Source organism: Cryptotermes secundus, unplaced genomic scaffold (assembly GCF_002891405.2).
Source record: "Cryptotermes secundus unplaced genomic scaffold, Csec_1.0 scaffold430, whole genome shotgun sequence".
Classification (NCBI taxonomy): Eukaryota; Metazoa; Arthropoda; class Insecta; order Blattodea; family Kalotermitidae; genus Cryptotermes; species Cryptotermes secundus.
In genome coordinates this window covers 798,918-822,727 of record NW_019721010.1, presented here as the reverse complement: position 1 = coordinate 822,727, position 23,810 = coordinate 798,918, and the positions used below count along the sequence as shown (strand labels likewise).

Below are 23,810 nucleotides of genomic sequence, written 5' to 3'. Positions count from 1 at the left end.
GACGTAGTAGCAGACGTCAGAGATGATAATGTGACTTACAGGTCACACGTGATGACATTTATCTTCCAGGGCGGGGAGGGGGAACTATTGTTTGGTAATATTGTTACCGACTGTTGTAACATTTGCGTGTCTTTGTTGCGTAAACTGTCCGATAGAACAGACATGACAATAGAAAGAAAGCGATGACTTTCCGACTTTCTGCTGCAAGCAGAACTGGTTTCCTGCTGTGAACAAGCGAAGCTCCTATTATGGCCTGTATAATAGTGTGCCCTCACCCAGTACGGTAATTGTAGTTGTACCTGTGTTTAACTAATTAAGCACTACGCCGTGAAGGTTTATCGGGGAGTGGATTTCTTGAACTCGGCACTAACTGAAGGTGAGTGGTCAGCGTCACATCCCAGCCGCTTTGCCCCGGGGAAAGGGCCCCCTGTACCCATTCGATAGGAGGTTGGGTGGACCCAGAGCCGGTGTGGATGACGCGGAGAAGAGAAAATTCTTGACCCTATCGGGACTAGAACTCCAACCCCACGGTCGTCCAGCCCGTAACCAGTCGCTATACCGACTAAGCTATCCCGGCTCCTACTCTCATCCAGAAAATTCTGTAAAACTAAGGGTAAAGTTGACCCTCTGCCTAAACACCACGCCATAAAAGTGTATAGTGGTTTAGGGTGACAAAGGTCCACACATCCTTAACTCAGACCCTAGATGGAAGTGCATAATCAGTCATGCCCTGGACTCGAGGGAAGGAGCCCCTGCTCTGCAGTGGAAGGGAGGCTGAAAGGGCCCCAGCGCCGGGCTAGACGTGGTGGCAAAGAAGGAAGTCCCTCTTCCGACTGTGATTCGAACGCCGGTTATCATGCCTGTAGCTGATTGAACTGTATCGGCCCACAGTATATGTTACTCATCTTTTGCTCTAGAGGTTACTTTCTTTACGTAACGTTTCGAGGTAGCAGTTTTCAATTTTAATTTTAATTTCTTTATACTCTGAAAGCACATTTTAAGTAGCAATACTCTAAATTCAATTCTTCTGTGAATAGTGTTGTCAGATTTCCGACATCAAACTGTGAGATACATGATATTGGTCAGGGGCAAAGAGATGCAGTAACGTTCTGGTAGTGAAACTTGAACTTTTAGATTCGCAGTTATCAAAACCCACCATTAACATAATACTGGTCCACTTCTATCCATCTCATATCCTCACATCATATTTCCATAAGATTCTCTTTAATAATATCTTCCTGTTAATTTCTCAGTCTTCCGAATGACTGTTTCCAAGAGATTTGCGCCAAAATTATATATATACATACCTTCTCTGCCTCCTCCGAATACGTGTCTAAACAGTCTGTGCTTGATTTAAAACTGCCCTCTGAATTACAAAGTCTTCTTTACGTATCCCCCCATTCCACACCTCATATTGCCTTATTACAGAAATAAGGAGGAAATAGTTTTGCCTTTAGAGCGAAACTATGGCGTTTGGGCTGCTGGCTCGAGGACCTCATGAAACTTTACCAGGCATTTGGCCAAAAGCAGACATAATCGGCGCCATTACACAGTAGGAATTCGCAATTTAAAAACTGGACCTATCTAGCATTTCGAACCATCGAATTTTGTTCGGCCGACACGTGTAGAATGAAAATGCTTTTCACGGAAAACACTACCGTGGTCTACCTGGGTTAGTGTCAGAGAAGCCTTCTGGTCAGTACGGTAGCATAATATTCCTGTAATCAGTAGGTTTTGGTCCCGTTTCTATAAAGTGAATACCCCTCCCAACATTTCTTTCCTATTGTTTTCGTGACTGCTGCGTGTAATATTATTGTAACAGGCCGTGAAGGCCAATAGGGTTGTGAGACGTCGAGGCTCTCACATCTTTTAGACAGTCGGCTTACAGATGGCGGTAAGGTTATCCGCCTTACGCGCCGGCCGCGTTTTTGTTAGAAGCTGAGTCGACCTCTGGGCCATAGTGCGGTTGAAAGATTAGGTAAATTGAAAAAAATCCAATGGCCTCATCGGGAATAGAACCCGCGACCTTCCAGTTTGTAGCATAGTGCCTCAACCAACTAAGTGGTTCGAGCCGGCTTGACAGTTCAAATGGCATTTATTTTAGAACACAATACAGTGCTAGTAAATACCTTTCAAATGTAAACAATTTGAAACAAATCTCTTAATTATACAAGTTTGTGGGGAGGTTGACTGAATGCCTCTTGGGTCGGTTTGGTGTGGTGGTTGAGTGTTTAACAGCGCTGTTTAGCATCGATGTGAACTCTACAGGATTTGGGCAGAAGCGTGATACATTTTACGCAGAGAAGACTTTGCTTCGATTGCTTGTTATTCGGATATGCTGTGTGCCCATGCCTGCCCTTTGTAGCTATAGAATACCGTTGGCTGTTGTCTTCCTTCTTTCATGCGAATTGTCATCTTTTCCATAGTTCCACAGGCACGTTGTTCGCGTGCTATCTGCATATTACCAGACGAGCAGGCAACCATACCTTCAGAACGGTTTCTCAGTGCTGTAGTGTCTGTTCTTCTTGTAATTCACTATCACGCTTTGACGCAACTTCGCAGGTCGTCTGTTTTCTTTGTTTTGCTTGTGACTTTTTCTTCTTTTAACAGATCAAAAAAAACTTGCCCCCCGTTTTTAATAGAATGCAGAAGTTACCTACTTTCTCATTTACAAGCCTTCGGGTCATGCGAAGAGGAATAGCCGGGTCTGATTGAATATGGAGGAATGTAAGCACCGCCATCCAGCTGGATGTTGCATCTTTCAGACCATCTCAGGAGATAAAGGGATCAGAACACAAAATTCTTCATTGCGTGTGTCGCTACGGGCTGGACGACCGAGAGGTCGCAGTTCGAGTCCCGGTAGGGTAAAGAATTTTCACTTCTCCACATCGTCCAGACCGGTTCTGGGTTCCACCCAACCTCCTATATGGGTACCGGGGGTAAACCGGCCGGGGCGTGAAGCTAACCACTCACTTCCAACTAGTGCTGACGTCAAGAAAATGTGGATCTATACATCACTCCCCCATACGTCTTCAAGGCGTAGTGCTTAATGAGTTAAGCACAGGGACAACTTTACCTTACCTCCATAATGTTTTTTTTTTTCATTTCTTGTAGTGGCAGTTTTTCAACTCCATAGATTACTCGTATATGGAGTCGAATAGATGACTGCATGTGGTGCATTCGGAGGGATGTTAAGGGAAGCGGCTGATTTCTAGTTTTTGCCTCCAGGGCCTACGAAACCCCAGTCAGGATTTCCGAGCCGAAAAGGGAAGCGAAAGTTGCAGCAACTAGGCCTGTGTAGCAGTGTTCAGTCCGTGCTTTTTGTAGGCCTTGAGACATCAATTTTAGTTCAGAGAACTTTCGCTCAGCAACTTCCGGAAAACATTTTCTTGTCGTATGACGTGGAGTTCGTGAATACTTGTAATGTACCATATCAGCTCAGTCTGTATATTGACTGGCTGTGGGCTCCACTTCTCCAGGCATAATTAGAATGATCAAGTCAAGGAGGATGAGGTGTGCAGGGAATATAGCACGAATGGGGGAGAGGAGGAATGCATATAGGATATTGATGGGAAAACCAGAAGGAAAGAGACTACTGGTAAGACCAAGGTGTAGGTTGGTGGACAATATTAAAATTGATCTTAGAGAGGTAGGATGGGATGGTGTGGATTGGATTGATCTGGCTCAAGATAGGGACCAGTGGAGGGCTCTTGTGAACACGATAATGAACCTTTTGAGTTCCATAAAATGCTGGGAAATTCTTGAGTAGGTGCAGAATTGGCGGCTCCTCCAGAAGGGCTCACCTCCATGAGTAAGTATGGGCTCAACTACCGCCGTTTCATTCCTAGCGAGGACAGGGATATTTTTGTGTTCCACCACTTCAGACCAGTTTTGGGACCCGCGGAGTCTGCTTTACAGCGAGTACCGAGGTTCTGTGAAGTTCACCATCTCCGTCTAGTGCCGAGGTCGATGGATATAGCGTTGTTTGCACTTATATGTCATACGGGTAATAGCATGGCTCTGAAGCGTGAGGATATCAGCTCCTTACTTTTACCTTACCGCTATTTTCCAGTGAACCAACGCAGACAAGGTGAGAGGGACACGGTACCTACGGAATGCCAGCTCATACTTCTAGCATGTCAGCTTCGCATTAGGAGGGCCCGTGGTCGGTCCCACTCGCGACCCGGCACCTAATTGAGGGGGCGTGGGAGGTAATTTCCTGAAGCGAGTGCCGGTTTCAAATAAGTCACTATACTTCCGTCCCACTTTTCACACTTTAATATTTTGTAATCACCTTTATATTAACACGGCTTCCGTAAGTCTCCCAGCAAATCTCCATGACGTGAAAGCACAAGAGTTCTTATTGATTCGCCGTTTCTACGCTCGGCTTACACCAGTGGAAACCAATATTGTTGATTTAAATGTTACACGAGAATATATACTGGGTTCAGAAAAGACACAGCCTATGGAAGAACGAGACATGACAGCAATTGTTGGGAATGGTGGCAGTTACGTTCCGCGCGTGAAGATACACGCGAATCGTATTGTAGAACACTCCCCATAATGTGTCTGTTGATACGGCGTCTTTTGCATGCTCTGTAACTCTTGTTTCATGAGGATGATTCGATTCGCCAGAGTATGTAATATCTTTTTGGACACGATCTATTATTAAGGGAGGAACATCGACTGAGCGTGATTGAGAGCAGGGTGTTGAGGAGAATATTGGGACCGAAGAGAAATGAAGTGACAGGAAGTTGGAGAAAACTGCATAATGAGGAGCTTTATAACTTGTACTCTTCTCCAAGTATAATTAAAATAATCAAATCAGGGAAGGTGAGGTGGGCAGGCATTTAGCACGAATGGGGGGAAAGCGGGATGCACATAGGATATTGGTGGGAAAGCCAGATGGAAAGAGTCCACTGGGAAGACGAAGGCGTAGGTGGGTGGACAATATTAAAATGGATCTTAGAGAGATAGGATGGGATGGTATGAATTGCATTGATCTGGCTCAAGATAGGGACCAGTGGAGGGCTGTTGTGAACACGGTAATGAAACTTCGAGTTCCATAAAATGCTGGGAAATTCTTGAGTAGCTGCAACAATTGGCGGCTTCTCAAGAAGGGCTGAGCTCCATGAGTGAGTGTATCTTCGCTGGTATTATCAAGCGTTAAAGACGTTCAGAGCGAATGTTCGAGAGCAAAAAAGTCTAACCCGAAGGGTGGAAATAATTAAAAGCATAGTAATAATGGATAAGATTTCCTTCATCTCTGGTTTGGGATGGTCGATGGCCACAGAAGAAGCCGTGAATGTGTACCCCCTTCGTAAAGTATTATGTGTTTCTATAACGAGGAGCTTCATAACAGCGGCAACGCACTACACATATTGAGGAGGTATCAGGTTTGAATCTCGCCCGAGTCGCCGGTTATCCTGAGTAGGGATTACATGCTAATATTTTCAGTCTCTGAAGGTCTGACTATTCCTTCTGAATCTTCGGATAACATTCATGATAGTCTTCCCGTCTCGTTCGATGTTGTGGTGCCCACTTCTGCAGTTGAAATTGTGGCATTATATAGTGCGCATAGGATTAATCGGGATTGTGTTGAGCATGTATGGTTCCCAGCATTACACTGGCCCCTATCCTGAGCCAGATCGATCCAGTCCACAGAACACCATCCTATCTCTTTAAGATCCGTGTCAATGTTTTGTCTTCCTAGTAGGCTCTTCCCTTCTGGCTTTCCAACCAACGTCCTATATGCATTCATTTTCCCCGATTCATGCTACATGACCTGCCTTATACATACGTCTTATATTCCATGTCTCAAATATCACGCCCATTTTCCTTAGCTTAGGTCGTTTTTCCAGAGAATCCGTCCAAGTCCGAGGCCCTTTGTGACGTTTCGTAACAAACTTATTTTTTTACGGTGATGAGTTAGCCCCACGCTCAACTCCAAAGCTGAAGGACCACCCCTTGCCGGCTCTCCGCGACTGCTTATTCAGTATATTCACAGCTATCCTCCATATCTGGAGGCTGTCTCCTCCATCCACAACCTGAGGACGCGCAGTGCCGTGGTGACAAGGGACCCACTTAACATGGAACATGTCTGTTATGCTAAAATAAATCATACTATTGCACGTCAGCTCTTACTCTGATGCTGCTACAAGGTGTGACAGCCCCGCCCCAGACGGGTCTCTTGTATTAATAAGTAAACAACCCTTCTTCCGCTCCTCCGTAATTCGTCGTCCCACTACGTGTATATCCTTAAGCCGTGTAGAAAATGTGATGAGACGGTCTGTACAGGCAGTTGACAGCAACTTCAATCAGCAGTCGTGTAACATTGGAACCAGATGATTTACAAGGGTTGGATAAAAAGTAGTGGCAACACTGCTGTAACTTGAAAGATGTGCGTCAGGTGGCACTAGCGCCGTCTGTAGCTAATAGCAGAAGTTCAGTTGAAGTAGTGCAGTTAGTGGCTCTGGTTGTGTTGCATTAACTTGCATTGTGCGTCGCTTTGAAGTGCGGGAGCCCTGTTCAAGCACCCTAACAACATGTTTACGAAACAAGAACAACGCTCCTGGATAAAAATTGAAGTTGCACGAGTTCGTAGTGCACAAAACTGTTATCAGGGACTGCGAGAAGCATGTGGTGATGCTGCTTTGCCATATCGCACAGTGGCACGGTGGGTGAAATTGTTCCGTGAAGGGAGGGATGCCATTCAGGACGACCCCATGTTTACAACCATACAATTCAGCTTCTTGCTTCTTTGCTGGATGTCGATCGTCGATGGTGCGTGCGGGAGTTAGCTGCTAGATTGGCGTATGTCACAAAACCGTACTCCACAATTCTGCACGATGTTCTTGGATACCGCAAACCTGCACCGCGTTGGGTACCCCATTCAATGTCCGAGGTGCAACAGTGGCAACGTTATGAAATTGCACAGGACTTGTTGGACCGGTACCAGAGGGAAGGTGACGACTTCCTTGGAAGGATCGTCTCTCTGGACGAAACTTGGGCTCACTCATACGAACCGCACTTGAAGCGACAGTCAAATGAATGGAAGCATCCTGGCTCTCCTCGTCCAAAGAAAGTGCGCCCTACACAGAGTAATGTGAAGGCGATGTTCATTGTGGCATATGACATTAATGGAGTGATAATACACCACACTGTACCCCAACGACAGACAGTAAACGCTGCCTTCTACTGCAGTTTCCTGCGTAATCATCTTCGTCCAGCACTCAGGAGAAAACGACGACACTTGTTGGCAACGAACCCCATCATCCTTCATGACAATGCAAGGGCTCATACTGCTGACGCTGTCAAGGATCTCCTTCGCTGCTGGCGATGGGAGATACTGCAACATCCGCCCTACTCACCCGATATGAGTCCGTGCGATTATGATCTCTGCCAAAATGAAAGAACCACTGCTAGGGACACGTTACAACACAAGAGATGAGATTCGTGCTATAGGGCGGTCACTGCTGGATATCAACGGAAGTGGACGCGCTGATGGTGTACAACGCCTTCCACAAATTTGGCAGAAGGTGGTACACATGGGGGGGGGGCGATTATATTGAAGGAATGTAAGTGTGTTTACCTCAGGTAATAAAGTCATTTCAGAACTATAGAGGCGTTGCCACTACTTTTTATCCGACCTATGTAAATTAGAAAACTACTCCACACATTCACTTCCATCTTTAATGCAGCTCTGTTCACAATCTCTCCTTAACTTAGAATAACATTAAAACAACAGTCATCTGCTACATGTTTCGGCCTTACTTGGCCATCCTCAAGCAACTGTTCACTTTTCGAAACCGTTACTCTACACTGCACTAGTTCTTAAGTCAAAAGATTTCAGTGGTATTTCTGTCGTTCACACTAAAGTACATTTGTTTGAGAATGTTTGTTTCCGTTTTATCCTTTCCCGCGCAATTTTCCTCTTGCGGCCTTCATGTTTTATGTTGTTTTACTCGTATTTAACCCCATGAACATCGGTACAGTGTTATTGTCGTTCTTATTTTTATGCGCCCCAAACAAACAGTCTTCATGCCGGTAGCGTCTTCAAAGAACCAACTGACTTGAGCTGCATGTAAAGTAGGAGCGTGTGGCCAATATGTCTATGCAGTCTTTGACCGCTAGATCGGTAGTATCTTACGTTCTAAACCCTTTTTTTTCTGAGTTGTATTGTCCCGTGTAATTGCAGGGTTTGCCGATCACAGTGGCCGCACGGTGTAAGGCATGAACCGTCTTCGCCCGCTCGAACACTGAGGTCGTGGGTTCGAATCCCACTCGAGGCATGGATGTCTGTGTGCGTTTATAATGTGTTTGTGCTGTTTTGTACGCAGGTAGGGGCCTTGCGACTGGCTGATCCCCTGTCCAAGGAGTCCTACCGACTGTGTATAGGATTAAGAAACTGAAAAATCGGCCAAGGTCCAAAGGGCTGTAGAGTCATAGAGAGAGAAAAACGAAGAAAAAAAGGAAGGTGGCAGTATTATAAAAAGATAAAACAATTCCGTCCCTTGTGACTGGTGAAGATTTTTCTTATTTCAGTTCTTCATGCCGTTACATGTTTCGGTCCTTAAGAGACCATCATCAGAGGGGCTTCAATACAGTTTGGAAACTACTATTACAATAGATGTTCTGAACGTTAAAATATACATACATTGTTGATAATATACAAATGGATACAAAATCTAAAGTTTTTACAACTACAGCGGCTGTCTTGATGTATTAGGGCATGAAGAATTGAAATAAGAAAATCTTCACCAGTCCCACTGGATGGAACTGTTTTATCTCTTTATAATATTGTTAGTGTGACGGACCAGAATGAAACAAATCAAATAAATCAAATTTAAAGGTAGCAGGTTTTGCGATGGGTCAAACCCCCCTCCCAAGGAGTTTTTTCAGATGTCCGAAGGACTTGTTTAAGAATTAATTCTGAATTGTAATGAACTGAATTCGTGAATAGGTGGAGACTCTGTGCCGATATCGTGTGTATCATTTAGTATAGTTTCTTTATTGTGATCTTTTGTTTGTTTCAGTTACGAGCCGAGAAGGAGAAATTTGGGCAATGGAAGGACAGACTGGAGCGAGAAAAGAACGAGGCCTACCGACAGGTGAGACTCAACCTGTGACGCATTGTAAAGAGGGAGCAGACTCTAACATTAACCTCACAGCGATGTTGTGTTCATGTCAGGACAATTCGTGTAGATTTTAATCACATTCCGATTCTGAAACTTTCATTTTTTGAACTACAAATACCCAAACTTGTTTACTCTGTGCTTAGTTCTAGAGAATGCTGTACCTTTACTGAGGCTGTTACCTGCAGGCTTCTGACCGTAGGCCCGGGTTCAGTCCCACATTAGTCCATTTGAGATATGTGGCATTTAAGACAGTGGCAGGTTCGGTTTTTCTCCGATCTCTGCAGTGTCCTCCTGCCAATTGTCACTCCACAAACGCTTTATGCTTATCAGGGCCTAACACAATCGACACGTATGAGGACACATTGCAAAGAGATTACGTTTCACCTCGCCCCTGCAAATGAAAACCTGCATAGTTCTCTGTAGTTCTCTGCGTAATTATTGGCTAGTTTCATTTATGTACCGTAACCTTTTCCAAGTCTAAATTGCTGTCACAAGTTTCACGCTTGAATGAGACATTCTTTTACTTGTGAATGCTTAACCAACACTGAAAGCAGAAGTTACATTCATCCAAATTGAAGTAAAATGAAACTGTAGTAACAACACATACAAACGACATAATTACGTAACAGTATAATGTCTTCTTCCCCTTCTCATCTCCTTCATATTCTTCTGCATGAAGAATGATTTGGTTGCCAGAACCCGAACCTACTCAAAATTCAAACTGTTGTCTTTTATGTCTCCCCAAAATATCTTTTGGCAGATGTTTTTCTAATAGTGCTTTCTATGCTTTCCATTGACACCTATTCTCAACATCTGCCCACATTAATGACCATTCACAGTAGGCCTGTTGTCATTCCCAGACTAGTGAATGTGAGATGTGTTGAGGACAGAGTAGTAATTGAGGCATGTCCTTCTCATGGAACTTCAGTTTTCCCTTCCCAGTCTTAATTCTATCCAAGTTGGCTCCACATTCGTAATCAGGGGCTGGTGCAGTAGGCGCACTTGAGGCCTCAGTGAGAAGGGTCTTATTCTCACAGCATTCTTATTGTTAACTGTCTCTGTTCTCTGGTTGTTTCACTGTTTACCTTAGCCTATAATGAAAGAGCAGTGAGTGGTCAAGTAGTATCATTTGTTGTACTTCATATCTTCCCTAGCTGATTTAAGAAGTATCATTTGTTGTACTTCATATCTTCCCTAGCTGATTTAAGGAGTATCATTTGTTGTACTTCATATCTTTCCTACCTGATTTAAGGAGTATCATTTGTTGTACTTCATATCTTTCCTAGCTGATTTAAGGAGTATCATTTGTTGTACTTCATATCTTTCCTAGCTGATTTCCTCTAATAAAATAAAGGAGGATTATAGGATCACCATACTGTATGCATGTGCGAGCATGTGTGTGCACGTATTGACGTGTATGTGTCCCCTCTAAATGTTTGAATCAGTTAACCGGTTTTCATGAAATCTAGCATGAACGTTATGCCATTAGAATCCATCAGAAACGCATAATTTTTAATTTAGTACAATCTATAACAACATGAGGGATGCATGAACTTTTGAGTTGGGAACAAGAGTAACATCACTTAATGCGGAATCCTGAAATTATGTATGGCATTGAATCTTCAATAAATATGCAACTTCTGTTAAGGTTTGTTTTTGTAGAATATAAAATAACATGCTGGTTATGCAAAAAGTTTTTCAAGCTGTCAGTTTCATGGCGATAACTAATGAATCAATGAACTGCCATGCGCTATATTGGTTTTGATATGATTGAGACTATGTGATTGTTCCACTCATACATATATCTGCATGGCATAAGGTTTTGGAAATAAGATGCATGTTTTGCATGGCATAGGAATGGCCCAGGTTTGTACACAGAACAAAATAAGCCTACACTTGTATCTGTGTGGTTTTAGAAGTTCATTTTTATGTTATATATCTCTCTCTCTTCAGCTAAAGCAGCAGGCTGCAGAGTCTGAGGCAACTCGCCGAGGGCTAGAACGCGCTCGTCAGGAAGTTGTGCGCCAGGTGACTGCCATTGCTGCAGAAAAGGACTCCCTTGAAAAAGAGGCAAGTGGAATCAATCAGTCCTTCAGTGATATGTTTATTCTTTACAAGTGTTAAACCCATAAACCCATCAGAATTAATCTATGAGCCAGCATACTCAGTCAGTATGGTCTGGATGTCTGGATTTTATTCCCATTAGGGGCAGGAATTGTTGTCTTCACCACTACATTTAAACTGGCTGTAGGACCCACTCAGCTCCTATTCACTGGACATCGAGTCATCTTTGGGGGAAGGGGGTTAAAGTGACATGAGCATGAAGCTGGTCACTCATCTCCAGTTCATGTTAAACTCATGTGACAGAAATAGGAGATAAAATCGATAGCACGAAGCAGCATCCAAATGGATTTCTCATTGGTACAGACCAAAATGAAATTCCTCCACAACTTTCAATGTAGAGCCCTGACACTGACTTTTGTGGTATGTATTCATCACAAGTACTTACTGCAAATAAAATGTTTCAAAATTTTGACTCTGATATCACACAAATTAAATACAGATGGAGGATAGTCAGAAAGTTTGTTCAATAAGTCAGAATAATTATGTTCTCGAGTTCATATCCTTTCATGATGTAGTTACATATCGTAAGAACTTCCTTCCTGTCCCTTAAACTAAACAACTGAAGTTGTTACAGTTGATAGTGGCATTAAACGAACCAAACATCAATTAAGAAAAGCAAGGTTTGTTTTTCAGAGCATCAAAATAGAATAGAATAGCATATAATATAACAGAATAGAGTTTAATGGAATGGAATGGATTATAAGGTGCAGTGACTGTGTCACTCAACATTTTCAGCATAAGAAGGGGAATAGTCTGTCTAGACTCAGATTTGTAACACAGGAAATAAACATTAAAGCCATATTTCACTTGGTTATTGAATGTATCATAACCACTACTGGGATGTTTGTGGTAGAATTTACATCTCTAATTATCAGATGATGAGACATTTGGCTTTGGTTTTATGTCGCCCCACATACATCTCCTACCCCTCTATCTCTGTATTACCCATGGCATGGTGAGTGGTCAGCTTTATGCTACAGACACTCTGCTGTTCCCTCCACCTTTGAGAAAGAGGCCTCAGTACACACTGGATGCTAGGCAGGGTGGACCATAGGTCTGATCTGGACATGATGTGAAAATGGCATCCAGTGTTGATCAGTTTGTTACAAATTGGCCTAAAGTAGTCCAACTCCTGTGTCAGGATAAAATATTAAGTTTGTCTTTGAATGCTGTAATGTTAAAGCTGTGCCAAACTTTTGCTAACAACTTTGTTTTTGCTGATTTCAAGAGCGTCTCATTTCTATAAAGTAAGACTTTTTAAGAGGGGTGGAAGAAATCCTTAGCAATGCATGCAGTCAGCCTACCTTGACTCAGTCTATAAAAGCTTGTGATGATGTTATATTAACACAGTGATTGTTTTTCTGAACATTATCCAGATTCTGATTTTATTTTAAACAATATTTGGAAACTGGATTTGGTCTCTGTTCTCGCATAAGAAGCCTACTTTGACAAGCTCAAGTGATAGAACTAGTTTCTCTCTCCACTCCAGCTCTGTCAGTTGGGCTTCTTACATGATGACAGAGACAGAGTCCAGTCTCTGAAATGTTATTTCAAATGAAAAGTAGGTAGATGAATATTGTCCAGAAAAATGAACATTATTTTGTTCCAGTCTGTTGCACTTCTGACCTGGAAGCAGACATCAAACTCATTTTCTTTGTTGCAGAACGAAAAGCTCAAAGAAACATTGAGTGAAGAGCGAAAGGGTGTTGGTCATTATTTGGTTGACCTCACCCAGCAGAAGAAAAGGATCAGTCAGAACCTTATTGGCCTGGAGAAAGAAGTAAGTTGTCCAAAAACCATTCCTCAATGTTGTATATTGTTTTCATTTAACCCCCTTAATTAATTGATCACTGTATAAGTTTTACAGCCCAGGCTGGGAAGTACCTAATGTGTTGCCACGTGTAGGGGAGTATGGGTGACGAAAATAATGGGTTCTAGTTCGGATTATTAGATTTATTGGCAATTCGGTTACAGTCTTTCTTAATTACAATTAATACAGCGCTATCACTGGTTTACACACTTTACAGTTCCCCATTGCACACACACTAGGATTCTCAGTTTCCACTAGTCGTCTCCTAGCAACGGATCTCAACACAGAAAATAGCACTTCGGATCACTATGAAGTCTTCTTGTGATCTCGTTTTCAATCACCCTGGAACCTCGGAACTCAACTAAAACTCTCAGCTGCAAGCGGGCTCACGTTATACAGCCATGGCATGGATGACACAGAAAACACAGTTCTACTGCAGACCACACAGAAAACACAAGTCATGTGATAGCTTATCACTGTTGGGGTGTGACATCATTGAGCATGCATGGAATTATGTTTACTTAGCTGTTGCCTAGAAACGGGTTGCATAACCCCATTCTATTGTTGCATGTGTGAATTACTTAGAAACAGCCGTTTCTGCAGCTCAAACTTTCTTGTGTAGAACAAATCTGCCACAGTATCATACAGAACAGGAACTCCACCCTCATCAGGTAAATATCAACACCTTTGTATCTCATATACAAGATGAGATACATTTCAAGAGCAAACTGAGTTGTACTGTAAAATTATGCTGCTTGAAAGAGAGAAAAAGGATCTTATTCTCTTATCAATGGCCTGTACCTTTCTCTGCACATACAGACCTATGTACCTGGCTTTGAAAACGTTCTCGAAACTCATCTTTAGTGGTATATTCCTCCCATCAGGTAATTACTGCTTCCAAAACAATTCTAGATTGATGTGATCCCTCAGAGCATATCAGTCAACTTTGGGAAGAGACAGGAGTCAAATAGAGTGAATTCACGCGCGTAAGGTGGATGTGGGAAGCATATGAATTCTGTGAGAGGATCCACATATCCAGGTTGTGAAGTTAATCACTGTGATCTAGAATGAAATTTCTTGAAAGATACGCTATTCTTGAGTTCCATACATCAGTAAACTAGTTACGCTAATTAAAATATGTCTCAGTGAAATCATAGTAAAGTCCATTCATACTAAAATTTGCCTGATATGTTTCCTATTTTGCATTATTGCAAAGTGAAAAATTGCATAATGTAGAACTTGTTCATTTGTACACGTTGCTAAATATAATTCAGATGATAAAATCACAGAGCTTGGGATGAGTGTGTTATGTAGTGTGCATGAGAGAGAAAAAGAAATTTAAACAAAGTTTTGGTAGGAGACCCTGAAGGGAAGATGTAGGCATAAATAGGAGGATAAAAATAAAAATTTGTGCTTTGAAAAACAGGGTGAGAGGGTGTGGACTGTTTGTATGAGTGGCAGTCAAATGAAAACGAGTCAGAAGTACAACATATTAAAGAAGATATCTTACCTCAAAAGTAATCTCTAAAACTGTTAGTACATTTATCTTAGTACATTTATCCCACTGGGAGATAAGACGGTCAGTCCCATCCTTGCAAAAGCTTGTGGGCTGTCTACGGAACCACATCTTTACCCAGCCACACACGTCTTCATCTGATGCAAACCGATGTCCACGAATATCTCTCTTCAGGTCTACAAAAATGTGAAAATCACATGGGGAGAGATCTGGGCTGTAGGGGGGATGTTGAAGCACTTCCCAACCAAATCTCTATAGTGTATTCCTCACAGAGTTGGCAGTGTGGGTGTGCGCATTATCATGAAGAACGATAATGCCGTTCGATAGCATTCCAGGGCGTTTTGACTTTATGGCACGTCTCAGTTTCTGCAAAGTGTCTTCGTAGCACTGTGCACTGATTGTGGCCCCATGCTCGAAAAAATTCGACAAGCAGAGGGCCCTTGCAGTCGAAGGAAAATGTCATCATCACTTTACCAGAACTTGTGTATACGGCTTTGGATTTCTTCGGTGGGGGAGAATTCACGTGTTTCCACTGTTGGCTCTGCCGTTTGCTCTTGGGATCAGAATGGTGGCACCAAGTTTTGTCCCCAGTGGCAGTACGGGACAGAAAAGCATACTCTTCCTCATGGTATCGTTGCAAGTGACCCAGTGTTGCAGCCATTCCTGAGTCTTCTGTTCCTCTGTGAGTTGATGTGGAACCCACTGCGCGCAGATTTTGTGGTACAGCAGGTGTTTTGTCACAATGGTGTGTATGGAACCATGACTTATTCCCATCAAAAGACTAATTTCTTCCACAGTGATCCGTCGGTTTGCCTGGATATGACCATCCAATGCAGCAATAACTTCTGGAGTTATGACACAATAAGCCTGTCCTGGGCGAGTATCATCTTTCAGTGACACACGTCCCTCTCGGAATCTCTTATGCCACGCCAGCACATGCGAACGTGACATGCTGTGTTCGCCGTAAACAACAGACATGCTACGATGAATTTCTCGTCCTCCTACTCCTTCAGCAGTCAAAAAATGCACTACACTTCACTGTTCTTCTTTACCAACCTCCATTACTGATCTTGGACAACACATGTAGTGCTAACCTTACTTCCAGCACAATAAACAAACGACTAGTGTGCAAGGGCACGTTGTCACTGCTTTCCCGAGTCCCCACCAGATGTTTGTACCATAAGCAAATTCCAGTGTTACCAACTTGCACACCATGTGAGTTATGCGTGGTGACCCGTTTTCATTTGATTGCGCCTTATACACATACATGTGCTTGCATACCATATTGTGCAGACATAAGGGAGGGTGGAAGTAAATTATTCTTAATTTGTTTATACTGGACAGAGGTGAGTGTGCTCTTTTGATGAGAGAAAGGAAGGATTAACACTGACCATTTATGAGATGAAGGACAGAGAGAGAGAGTTGAGGGTAGTGGGAGATGCTGTTACCTATGGAGAAAATTAATAGGAAGTTTTGGGCTCTGAAGGCTCCTGGCCAATGTGTGCTCATGCTTGGATTAAGATGGAATGAAGATAAGGTAAAGCATTGGGAAGTAGTCTGTTATGTGGTTATGCAATAGAAGAAAGATTTTGAGTGTTTCTACTGCAGTGGGGCAGAATTTTGGCATGTACATTGGGAGGGCTGAATGAGACGCATGTATGTAATTTCCAAACAGATTTAACCAGGACCATCTTTATAAGACCTCATGTGAGAATATTAATACTTTTAATGTAATTTTATAATTATTTGTAACATGCTATTTTATGTAAATCAGAATGAAATATGAGACAAATTAGGTCTATGATGATAATACAGTGTACAAATAAATATCTGTAATTAAAGGTAAACAGCTGTTTTTACCACTGCAATGCAGATAAACACATAACTTCCTAAAGAAGATACATTTAAAACACAATTCTTTTCATCAAGCACAAGCTGAATTAGCATATTCCAACTGTGAAACATTCAATGCATATCTCATGTGTGTAGTATACAGATTACTTCTTGTAATTGACAGTTGTTGTGCAGATGGTTGATTGCAAGAAGCGACATTGAACACATAGTTTCTGATGATGTGTAATTGCAGGTGACGGAGTTAAAATTTGTTGCACGGCAGAGTGCAACACTCAACAACCAATTCAAGAAGGGCATGAAACACCTTGCCATGTGCAAGAGGAAGAAGTGCTCTGTCTGTGCATATACAAAGGCCACATTTGGGGACTACACAGAGAGGGGCAGTGAGTAAGTACAGATACTCCTATCCTTATACCTTTAAAACTAAATCTCAAAATACAGTATTCCAGAAGTAATCTTTTGGTGCAGGTATTGCAGTGCCTGTATACCACGGAAAGTAGACCAATACAATACAATAACGTGAAAGCGGTCTCCATACTCCAGGTCCTCCAACTAAAATTTTATATGCATTTCTTGTTTCCCCAGAATCTGCTGCAAGCCCAGTATTGTGCATTAGAGATCGTGTTTTTAAATAAACTGACTTGAAGAAGGGGGAAAATATTTGTTAGTAATTTAAAAATGAATCAGTGTGTTGTAAAATGTAAAACCTGTGCTCTGAACTGCAGCAAGAAGCAACTACTGTCCTGCTTCCAAGCGCCATTGCAAGATCTGCGCAATTGGATACGGCCTGTACCCCTCACCAGCTCCTCCACATCTGACAAGTACTCCACTGCCTCAGAAGATTATGACGGTACCGGTGCAGCACGAGGGGATAGGCGCCTCTCAGCCATTTCTGGTTACTCTGCATTTTTAGGTCACTCATCTCCTTTCCCATCCACCCGATCTGAATACTCCTTCCGCAGAGCTTATTCTTCAGAGGAAACAGAGACCCAGACCTCCACGAGTTCTCCTTCTCCATCTCCGTCACTTCCTATAGATCTCACTGGTGAAATGGCTTATGGTGCTATGGATGGCCTAACACTCCCCCCATACATATCCTACATTGATGAGGTAAGTAATTACGTATTTAGTAAAAGAGTGTGATAATTCTTTCCTATGTGACTGGACCATTACTTGATGGAGCCAAGTGACTATGAAGGCATCCCTGTAAGATACTACAGTTCTTTCAAAGCATAGAGTTGCTGAAGGGTTGAAATAGAGGGAGATGCACAATAAATAAACATGAATACTATGTATATTAGGTATTACTTGAAACTTCATGTTTCTGCAGAAGGCCTATGCAAAATGGGAGCTGCATTTATTTTATCTTGTCCATCAGTAGTGTTAAGAATTATTTTATGAGCATAAAACTGCTTTAATAATGCACTGTGTAGAAAATAATTAGAGATGTTCTCTTTCCTGACATTTCCTCAATTAGTAATGCAATACCCTTTGCTGAACAGCAGTGATGTTAAAGCCTAAGTAAGCATGAATCATTTGACCTTAATTATAACAGACCTCTAAACTGTAATATTTCCTATAAATAATTCAATTCAATATTGCATGTATGTTTCTTGAGACAGGAAATGGCTTTCACTGAACTCAGCCTGTAACTAACAGTATTCCTGTATTAGTATTCTCAGTTTACCATTGATTTCAGTGGGCTGTCCTGTAGTTTCTTTACAACATATAAAAAAAAATCGTATGATTGTGGTCATGGCTTACAGATAGAGTGTATGCCTAAGAAAGAATACCATGTGTATACAAAAATGTGCAGACCTAATCAGGTCATACCTGTGTAACTGAATTGTGATGAACCTCTGATTTCTGGGTACTGTTATCTGTTGTTGGTAGGTAAGCACTAGTTCGTCTAAATCCAGCAGTGATGACTCTGGCCATGGGGAGGAATTATCCTCATTCAACATACTTAGTGCAGCAGCAGCAGGAGGTCCACCTTGCCATTGCACATTTGGCAATCCTTCCAGTATCCCACTGACAGCAGACACCTCGCTCACATCAGCTTCCTCCAACATAGGAGCTGGACCATCACTGCCTGCTGCTGTGACAGGCAGGGCCTTCTCATCTGACTCTGGCTTCTCCTCAGAACTCTATGACACAGCAGGGGGACATCGCAGCACATCCACCCCAAAGAGTGGTAACAAGATAAATGCAACTAATGACAACATTGACAAATCCACCCAAGGACTACATCGCTCAAAATGGACTGCATCCTTCAGGAAGCTAATCAACAGAGTGTCAAAGAGGTAAACTGATTGCTCTGATACGTGTGGTGCTGCAAGTGGAGGCAAAGGCATTCAAGTCCTCAGCCCACACTGTGAAGGGACAGGGTGTGAGCAGCTTTGTGGTAGTTTGGGTGGTCATCTGGCCCCTTGTCTTTGTCTGATATTTGGTGTTTAATTTCTTATCTCATTATTTCTAATGTTGTGATTATGTCTCAGAATCTATCATTTTTTGCATTAACTTACATAAAATCAACTATTATTAGCATTTAAATATTTACTAGTTTATAGTAATAATATGTTAAACATTTTGATGTGTTTCCAGTCTGATATAACTCATCCAATTTAAAATCTTGGTTGTGTATATTCGTGTTTATGCTCAACAGTTTTCATACAGAAAGTTCATATGTTGTCTCCTTTCTTCTTCTCAGTGTGAGTCCATAATTGTTTTGAGTTCTCTTACCTGGCTGTTCATGCGTTATCCTTCTTTGGTTACAGTGATCCACAAAGGATGTAGGTGTTACTTTCAGAATGACCTGCAAAACAAAAGTTAGTATGTGCAGTTGAATAGTCCAGCAAGTTCATTAACTTGCCAGTGCTGATATGTGACATTATGTTTTTTAAAGCTGGGTTACACACGTTGTTAACCTGTTCCATGATTTACTCACTGTGATTGGATGAAATGCCAACATGATATATCAATGGGAAAGTTTGATAATAGCAGCAATGTGATAAATATTTCTTCATATTTCATGCTTTACGCTGAACTGGAAATGAAAATAGTACTGTTGAATAGTAATATGTTTCTAATTTGATGTTAGTAATTATGGAATACTGACTTGTGGTTTTATTTATGTGGCAGAAATTATATGACATTTTAATAGTTATTTATATGATTAAATGTTCATTCCTTCATAAATTTTGGTACATTCATACATTTCATCTCAACAAAGTATTTGTGATTTTCACCTTCAGTCCAGTGTAATCAGAAATGGTGTACTGGATACCTCACCAGATTCTGTATTTCCTTTGGTGCAAAAGCTGTAGTACAACATTAAATTATATGCTTTCAATATAAATTTAGTGTTCCATGTCACGTCATTACAAAGGGTACTCTTCTGTGCTTTACTTTTTGTGGTAGCACACCCCATTGTTAACTAGCTCAGCCTTATTGCTGAGGAGCAACGGAGCAGTATGTACTTACTCCAACATGAGTATGTTCTTAAAAATTCTTAACATTGCAAGAAGAAAAGGCTGCTTTATATAATAATGTAGCTGTGTTTCTGTTTGGGTCAGAAGTTCATTTCTGCAGTGATTTGTCCATCCAGACCTACTAGTGTGGTAGTGAATATGCATTTGGTATACCAGATTCATCTGATACAAAAATAAATAACGAATCATATGTGTATTATTAGGTTTGCAGTTTCTGTCAATGATGCGGCTGCATGCTGCAAATGAAAAAGATGTTTCTATGATTAAGGTTGTTGTTGTAACTGACAATTAAGATGCAAATTGTTGCACATTAAAAGTGTACTGGTGTTATTGATGTTGCTAAATAGCTATAATGCAATGAAGACATAAGCCCCTATAACCAGTAATGTTATATCAGCGTTATTTGACAGCTCAGAATATGTCTAATGTCAAGAATTAAATTGATCCTGGAATTTCATGCCAGAATTCAATTAAAGTTACAATATTTTGAAATTTATATTCGTAGGAATATTTGAAAGTGTTAAATGATGCAGAATGACGAGTACAATTCTTGCCATGGGAATATTCAGATATAATTCGGCCAGCTGTATCTGATGAAAGACCTGAATGCTGGTCTCTCCTGTTATAGAAACAACGCACTAATTATATATGTTGTAATTGGTCACTTATTTAATTCTAATTGTTTTATTCAAAGTTACGTAGGAGTTAGGGGATCCTGGTGACTTCTGTCATAGGTCCATTAGATAAATTACAACATATAACCTTTCGTTCATATAGGTTTAGTTAGGAAGCATTATTAGAAAACCATAGTAAGCACACAGTACTTAACAAATGAGATATCAGAATTAATGGCTAATTAGGTGGATGTATTTTCTGTAGATTATGTTAGTGTTTTAAGTCATATTGTTCCTCTATAACTAGTTTCTAGGTTTAATCTGAAAACTTCACTACATCATGACTCCAGCCATTGCACTGCAAGATGCCTCAACATTCCATAAAACTTAATAATAATTTGTCTTGCCATTTGTATCTTTATAAACATGTATTATGTACAGTGTCCACTTCCAATTCCTAAACACACAGATTGTTCTGTTTTTTTTTTTTTTTTTATCCTTGGTCCCATTCCCAACAAACCAATTTTTTTTTTTTTTTTTTTTTTTTTTTTTTTTTTTATCCTTGGTTGCAGACAATGAGATAGTAACAACATTCAGAATCTGTCTTAATGAAATATTATGGAAAGAGGGGCACAGTTTTTAATTTTTTCTCCCTTGCTGCATTAATATAGTTTGTAATTGCCATCTTTTGTTCTTGATGGTCATTTTCAAGGCCTAATAAATGAGGTTTTATGTAATAAATTAACATCTGAAAGCCAGTATAGATATAGTCTGAACCAAGTATGATATATGATAATTATATTTTGCAGTTCTGTTTTGTTCTATTGTTACTGCTGTTGATTTCTCCTTTCCACTTCAAGAGACATTATTTCAGAGTAGAAATTGCTTTTATTATAAATACTGATTCACAACTTTATGGGTCTCCACGGCCTGTTACAGGGATACCTTTACTTACCTACTTACTTACTGATTTACAGCATTGGTGCTGTTTTAAATATGAATTCTTGACAAATTGTGTCTGAAAAATCTTTGAGAATGTATGATCATCGTCAGTTAGTGACATGGATCATTGCATTATCATCAAGAAGTTACTAGGTTCAGTTTTCAGCTTACGATGGATACAAAACTGACAAAGCAGAGATGTCATTGAACATACAGCACTTTTCTTCTGTAAGGTTTCCTGCATAATGTATGATATTTCCTGAATAATGCTTTAGACAATACTAATTAATTTTATGCACAACAAAGGAAACTATATCTTGTAGCAGCATGCTGAATATTCCTTATGACAAAATATTTCCTTACTATTATTTGTAACCCTGAGGAATATGTATTACTCAGATGATACATGGATGTGATGAACAATTGATAACAATTATTACATGATTTATTACCAGTATTGAGTTTTGTTGGAACTGTCATGGCTGATCATCCATACAGTATCTGTCAGCCTTAAATCTAAATTTCATTTCTGAACATAAAATAATCATTTCAGTCTGGAATATCAGTATTAGCAGACAGTAAAATAGTATTTGAATGCTACAATCTTAGTGAAAGAAATGCAAATGTTGTACTAGTGCTTTCTTGAATGTATTTCTGTATTGAAATTAACACCAGAAACTTTCTCTGTATGAATGATGTGCAGTGGAACTGTATCCTGCTTTGTATTGTATTTCACTGAATCCTGTCAGAAATCCATGAACTTAGTAAATATACATGGATAGTGTGAATGACAAAAACTGTTGCTAATTACGATCCTAGAGAGCAGTGTCTGGTTTAGGCACAGAAAATTCCAAATTGAAAGAGAGAGTATGGAATTATACTTTTATTGCTGATATTTAGTTTATAATGTGAGATTTAATATAGTGGTCAGTAATGTGGAAACACATTTGATTTTGGGAACGAACTGGAGATTGGAAATTTTTGGTGTGGCTAGGCAGCTGTTATTTAGTAAGGTGGCTATATGTTATGTGCTAAATCAGATGTAACCTTTATAGGGTACATATAGTAGTAATTATTTAATAAGCACAGTGTATTATTGAGTTATAACGAATTGTTTCCCCCACAAGACTTCCATGTCCTAATGACATCATAAGTGTCATTATGGATAATGTGACAAGTCATCCTATGGAGGATCATCATGAGTGTCCAAGGTTGTGATTATATGTGGAATTTCTTCTCTCACCATTCTTACAAATAAGCCTTTGGAAGCACTGACTAATACACCATCTTAGGAGAGGATTAATGATTGCCATTTAAACCACTACAATGCTGTCTTTCTTGAATTACGAATTGAAAGAAATTAAAATTATCTTAACAGATGAAATAACACGCAGAGCAACTTCTCTTATTATATATGACTTGCAGGTGAAATGAATTGATGTCTGAAACAAAATTATGTTCATTTCACTCTGTCTGAATTCCAGGTTCTTATATTTTTATTGCTTAAAGATCTGTGTCTAATTTAACATAAATTAAGGGCAAGGCTTCTCTCTGGCAGTACCCAATAGTCTGCCGTATCAGCATCTATTTTATGAAATACAAAGATGACAAAGGATTATGAAAATTAGGGAATATAAGAAGTTGAACTAATGATGAACTAACTTCCTCTATGGAGGTTATTGTGTATGGGTTTAGTACGTAACTTTGGCTCTTAGGAATAAGTCAAATAGGATTCTGAAGGTTTCCCAGCATGTCAGTATACAATGCAGGTGCCATGATGTTGCACTTTTACATCACTTGATGTTCCTAATTTTTGTCAAAAAATACATACTTTCTCACATGCCAGACTGGCTGCCTTCGACTCGTCCAAATGTGGACATCTTTCCTTCGTCATAAATAAAGAAAAGCTGAATTTCCTTGTGCTTTAACCAGGCATATACCAAGTCAGAAATGAAGCCCCCAACTTAAAGACCAAGACTGTAATAGCATGCTGCCTGGTCAGGGCTATTACACACCTCAGGGGTAATGTTAATGAATGTGGAACAATCGTTAAATGATGTTGAGCAGGGTAGAACCAAAGGAAGTGAGAGAAAACCCTGCTCTAGTGAAACTTTTCCACCACAAATTTCACATGAAGTCGGTGGAATTGAAGCTGACCCTCAGTAATGAGAAACCAGCATCAGATTGCCTGGCTATATATGGCATTCTGCAGGAATAATTGCTAGTTAACACTGTAACATGCTTGTTGAATACTGTGGAGTCCTTCACCATAGAAAACTTTCAATAAAAAAGTTAAAAAAGCAGTATTCTGCCCGCATGTCT

The 23,810-nt window shown here is 40.6% G+C and overlaps 1 protein-coding gene across 1 annotated transcript in view; it reads left to right on the top strand.

Moving 5' to 3' along the window:
* Positions 1-21,043, top strand: part of LOC111875157 (abnormal long morphology protein 1) — a 177,513-nt gene extending 156,470 nt beyond the window's left edge. The window contains exons 5-11 of the mRNA XM_023871223.2: positions 9,036-9,110; positions 11,091-11,207; positions 12,925-13,041; positions 16,674-16,828; positions 17,167-17,551; positions 18,335-18,744; positions 19,219-21,043. Coding sequence (XP_023726991.1) covers positions 9,036-9,110; positions 11,091-11,207; positions 12,925-13,041; positions 16,674-16,828; positions 17,167-17,551; positions 18,335-18,744; positions 19,219-19,237 — 1,278 coding nt within the window. The 3' untranslated portion in view covers positions 19,238-21,043. The remainder of the gene's footprint in view (positions 1-9,035; positions 9,111-11,090; positions 11,208-12,924; positions 13,042-16,673; positions 16,829-17,166; positions 17,552-18,334; positions 18,745-19,218) is intronic.
* The last annotated feature ends 2,767 nt before the right edge of the window (positions 21,044-23,810 follow it).